General features: G+C 36.8%; 1 protein-coding gene across 2 annotated transcripts; it reads right to left on the bottom strand.

The window, feature by feature from the left end:
• Nucleotides 1–1,911: 1,911 nt before the first annotated feature.
• sst2 (somatostatin 2) lies at nucleotides 1,912–2,839 on the bottom strand. 2 transcript variants are annotated; one of them, XM_016507669.1, is made up of 3 exons: nucleotides 2,766–2,839; nucleotides 2,431–2,678; nucleotides 1,912–2,291 (listed from the first exon to the last, which is right to left on the bottom strand). In XM_016507669.1, the coding sequence occupies exons 2-3, from the start codon at nucleotides 2,566–2,568 to the stop codon at nucleotides 2,100–2,102; spliced, it is 330 nt and encodes a 109-aa protein (XP_016363155.1). In that variant the 5' UTR covers nucleotides 2,569–2,678; nucleotides 2,766–2,839; the 3' UTR covers nucleotides 1,912–2,099. The 2 variants fall into 2 exon arrangements, with proteins under 2 accessions (XP_016363155.1, XP_016363156.1); XM_016507670.1 differs by having other exon boundaries at nucleotides 2,431–2,683; nucleotides 2,766–2,825.
• Between the last annotated feature and the right edge of the window lie 878 nt (nucleotides 2,840–3,717).

Raw genomic sequence — 3,717 nt, 5'->3', positions numbered from 1 at the left:
ACAAGTGATAGCTGCTGTAACTAAAAAGTAGCCCAGTACACACATTAACCTCAAATGTACATGGAATAATAAATTCACTCCTACCGTTTTATTACATTATGTTTTCTGTTTGTACTGTTTAGGTTTTAATGCTGCATTGCACATCTGAGCTATTTGCACTATTTTAATACTGCTGTAAACTTTTTATAATTGATAATAATAAGAAATAATATAGATAAATAATGAACACGTCAAAACGAAAACACAGATACTTACAAGACCAAGTAGGAATGTCCTTTATCGTTTGTTGTTTGTCCGCTGCTCTCCGACAGGTAAACTTAGTGCTCTCGTGTAAAAAAAATTCAAAACACAACACTGATCACTATTAACTCTATTTGTCTCGCGTTGCCAGTAGTCATGTCTCAGTAGGGCTACTATTGTCATCTAGCGGTTGGGAGTTGTAATTGCATTTTTATTTATAAAATGAAAGACAGCCGAATAATTCTAGAGTAGAAGCCATCCATCGCACAAATGGATGGAGAATGAAGACCTCCCTTCAAATACACAGAAAGGTCACCTTTGTTCATGTTTACCACATTTCGAGAAAAGCATTTCCCAACAGATTGGAGAGAATCAGAGCTGGCTGGATCTCCTTAAAGGGGTGCTGTCTCTGTTTCAGCCATTCTCTGAAATTCTCAGAGACACAATCCACAGATCTGTTTGGTTTGGCTCTCCTGCGGAGATCTGACCTTTGGCGAAATCAGAGGGAGAGAGAGAGAGAGAGAAGCAATCTGCTCGTCTGATCAAAGCTCTGGTGGACATTTCTCACATAAAACAGAGAGCGAGGGGATTGCCAGTGTAATTGCAGAAGTATCTGCAATAGATCCAACAAATCACAGGGAGAGGAGTGCAAATATACATTACCAATCGAAAGTTTAGACACACTTGACTCAGTTTACACTACTGTTCAAAAGTTTGGGGTCGGTAAGGTTGTTAAATGTTTTTAAAGTCTCTTATGCTCAACAAGTCTGCATTTGATTGAAACATTATTACAATTTAAAACAACAATTTTCTTTTGTAATATAGTTTAAAATGTAAAATGTATTCCTGTGATGGCAATGCTGAATTTTCATTACTCCATTACTCCAGTCTTCATAGTCACATGATCCTTCAGAAATCTTAAAAAAAGAAAAATCTTACTGACCCCAAACAGTGTTTTTGATGAAAAATTATTATGCTGAATTGCTTGAATGTATTTTTATAAACAAATAAATTGTGCCTAAATTTGAATGTCTTTGCAAAACTGAAATTTTAATTAAAAAATAAAAATAAAAAAGACATAAAAAAATACATACATACAGTCAAACCAAAAATTATTCAAAATTATTTTACTAGTTGGTGCAGGACACTTTAGTTCATTTATGTAAATGAGGATAGTAATCTAAAGCAAACTGTGACATACCCAAAAATTCTTCATACAGTGGACTACCAGTAAAACTGATAAAAATTTGCGACCAAAAATTATTCAGACACTTTGACCTGACCATGTTTTGCTTAATTGTTATCTGCCATTATCAAGACGAATTTGTTCTGACACAGTTTAACTCTGAGTTCTTTTCATATTTTATTAACATTTTCTAAACTATAGCGAAAAACTGCGATAATGTGTGAAATGTTGAAGGTGTCTTAATAAATTTTGGTTTGACAGTATATATGTATAATACAAAAAATTTATAATATATATATATATTTTTTTGCTCTTGATGCGTTTTTACTAAATAATTCAGGCTATTTTTGCCCTAATCAGAATCTATGTTTGAGCTTTTACTCCTGATGCAAAGTGTTGTTAAAATAGTTTCAGAACTTCTTTGTAACATCTAATATTAGAAGCCCAGCAGCACACAAAATAACACTGGCCAGCATTTTATGCTGTATTCAGTTTATTGCAAGCAGTCAATGCTTCAGAGAAAAACATATAAGAGATCAAAGAACACTCTCAACAGATAATGGCTACAATTACTCAGGCTCACTTTAAAGACGGAGACTGTTGTATGATGAGTGTGAATTCAGGAAAGGGAATGGGTATATTATTGGCAGCATGTTGATTGTGGCGGAGGTGTTTAGCATGCCGTTCTGGATTTCCAGAAGTAGTTCTTGCAGCCTGGTTTTCGCTCTTTGTCTCCACTGTCTCTCCTCATTAGGTCCAGTTCATTCTGTAGAATCCCCAGAGATGGGCTGTCAGACTGGATGGCTGCTGGGTCTGAGTTACTGAGCAACCACTGAAGCTCTGGAAGGGAGTATCTCTCTGGCATCTGTTAATTCAGTTTAATCAGTTTTTCAGATTAGAAAGAAAAATGAAGACTTTATATATGCTATAATATATGCTCCAAAGGTCGTGTATTACTGCTCTTCAAGTGCAAGGAGGTTTAGAGTGTTACTTTAAAATCTTACCTCTTCATCAGCAGCACTGCCATGAGATGCTTGTAGCGCAGAGTTCAAAACCATATGAGATCGACCGCATGATATGATGCTTGCTGCCATGGCCAAACAGAACAGGGAGACAGTGAGGTGAAGTTGGGATGAGGCCATCACTGATGTCTTGAAGGATGTGGCTTGTTCAACCTTGGTTCAAGCCTCTTATCTGCACTGTGCTCCCTAAGTGTGTCTTCTTGCTTATCCAGACAGTTTTATACTGGTACCTTCTCTTACACAGAGTAAAAATTAGTTACGCGCTGAGAGGTTTTACAAATTAAAAATTAACAAATTCAACAGGTTACAGCTGGTACCTGCTGGTCAGACGTAATTTCAAATACAGTTACATCTTATTTTCCATCTTCAGCAAAGTAATTGGTGTTTTCCTGCTCTCTACACAACACAGAGTGCATCCACATGAAGCAGGACCCCCAATAAACCACTAATTAGCCCCCATTAAATTGTTCTGTTGCTAGAGTAACTTTGCTACCAATGTTTCTGGGTCATAAATTCTTGATGGTCATCACTGGCAAAGGGATGTTACCAGGAAAGACTTCAACTTTTCCTTGAACAGTATATTCAATATATATATATGAATGTGAAAACCTCAGATGCAATCTGAAGTCCATCTGACCTTTTTCTTTTAAATGTTTAGATTTAGTCATTTTCACTTTAATGATAATTAAAAATTATTAGTCAGTTATTGAAATGCCTTTAAAAATTTTTACTTTAGTCAATTAAGAACGAAAACATCAAAGTACAGAACAAAGCAAATATTTGAGGAAGTCCAGTAAGTAAGGCTGTCAAGGCTAATTTCTTCACATCGGATGAAGTGATTATTTTCTCTTTAATACAGATGATGCCAATGTATTTTTCGATAAATCCGCTGTTAGCAATAATAACGTTACCTGCTTGAGGGAAATGGTTGCCAGGTTTTCATTAAAAAAAAAACCGCCCAATTGCTACTCCAAACTAACCGCGTTTCGAGGGGTCCCCCGGTAAAAACCGCGTTGTGCGGGCTAAAATACACGTTATTGGGGTCGCTTCAAGCCGCTGACATGAAAAACAACCCGCAGCAACAGTGATAAAGTAGCCCAATTCCACGGGGAAACCGCGGACTTGGCAACACTGTGACGGATACAACGGACACGAGCACTGTCACGGCGCGATCACAACGGCAATTATCGGTTTGTAAATATTCAGGATGTTATTTAAGGTTTTATAGACCAATTATAGGTTTGTAAACATTCAGGATGCGCGCGCATC

This window comes from Sinocyclocheilus anshuiensis, unplaced genomic scaffold, assembly GCF_001515605.1.
Source record: "Sinocyclocheilus anshuiensis isolate Anshui unplaced genomic scaffold, SAMN03320099.WGS_v1.1 scaffold3255, whole genome shotgun sequence".
In the NCBI taxonomy this organism is placed as follows: domain Eukaryota; kingdom Metazoa; phylum Chordata; class Actinopteri; order Cypriniformes; family Cyprinidae; genus Sinocyclocheilus; species Sinocyclocheilus anshuiensis.
This window is presented reverse-complemented; position numbering and strand designations above follow the sequence as displayed.

Coding starts and splice junctions, on each gene's coding strand:
- sst2 (XM_016507669.1), bottom strand. CDS start 2,568: ATGGCCTCATCCCAACTTCACCTCACTGTCTCCCTGTTCTGTTTGGCC. Junction 2,292..2,430: donor GCAGTGCTGCTGATGAAGAG/GTAAGATTTTAA, acceptor CTGAATTAACAG/ATGCCAGAGAGATACTCCCT.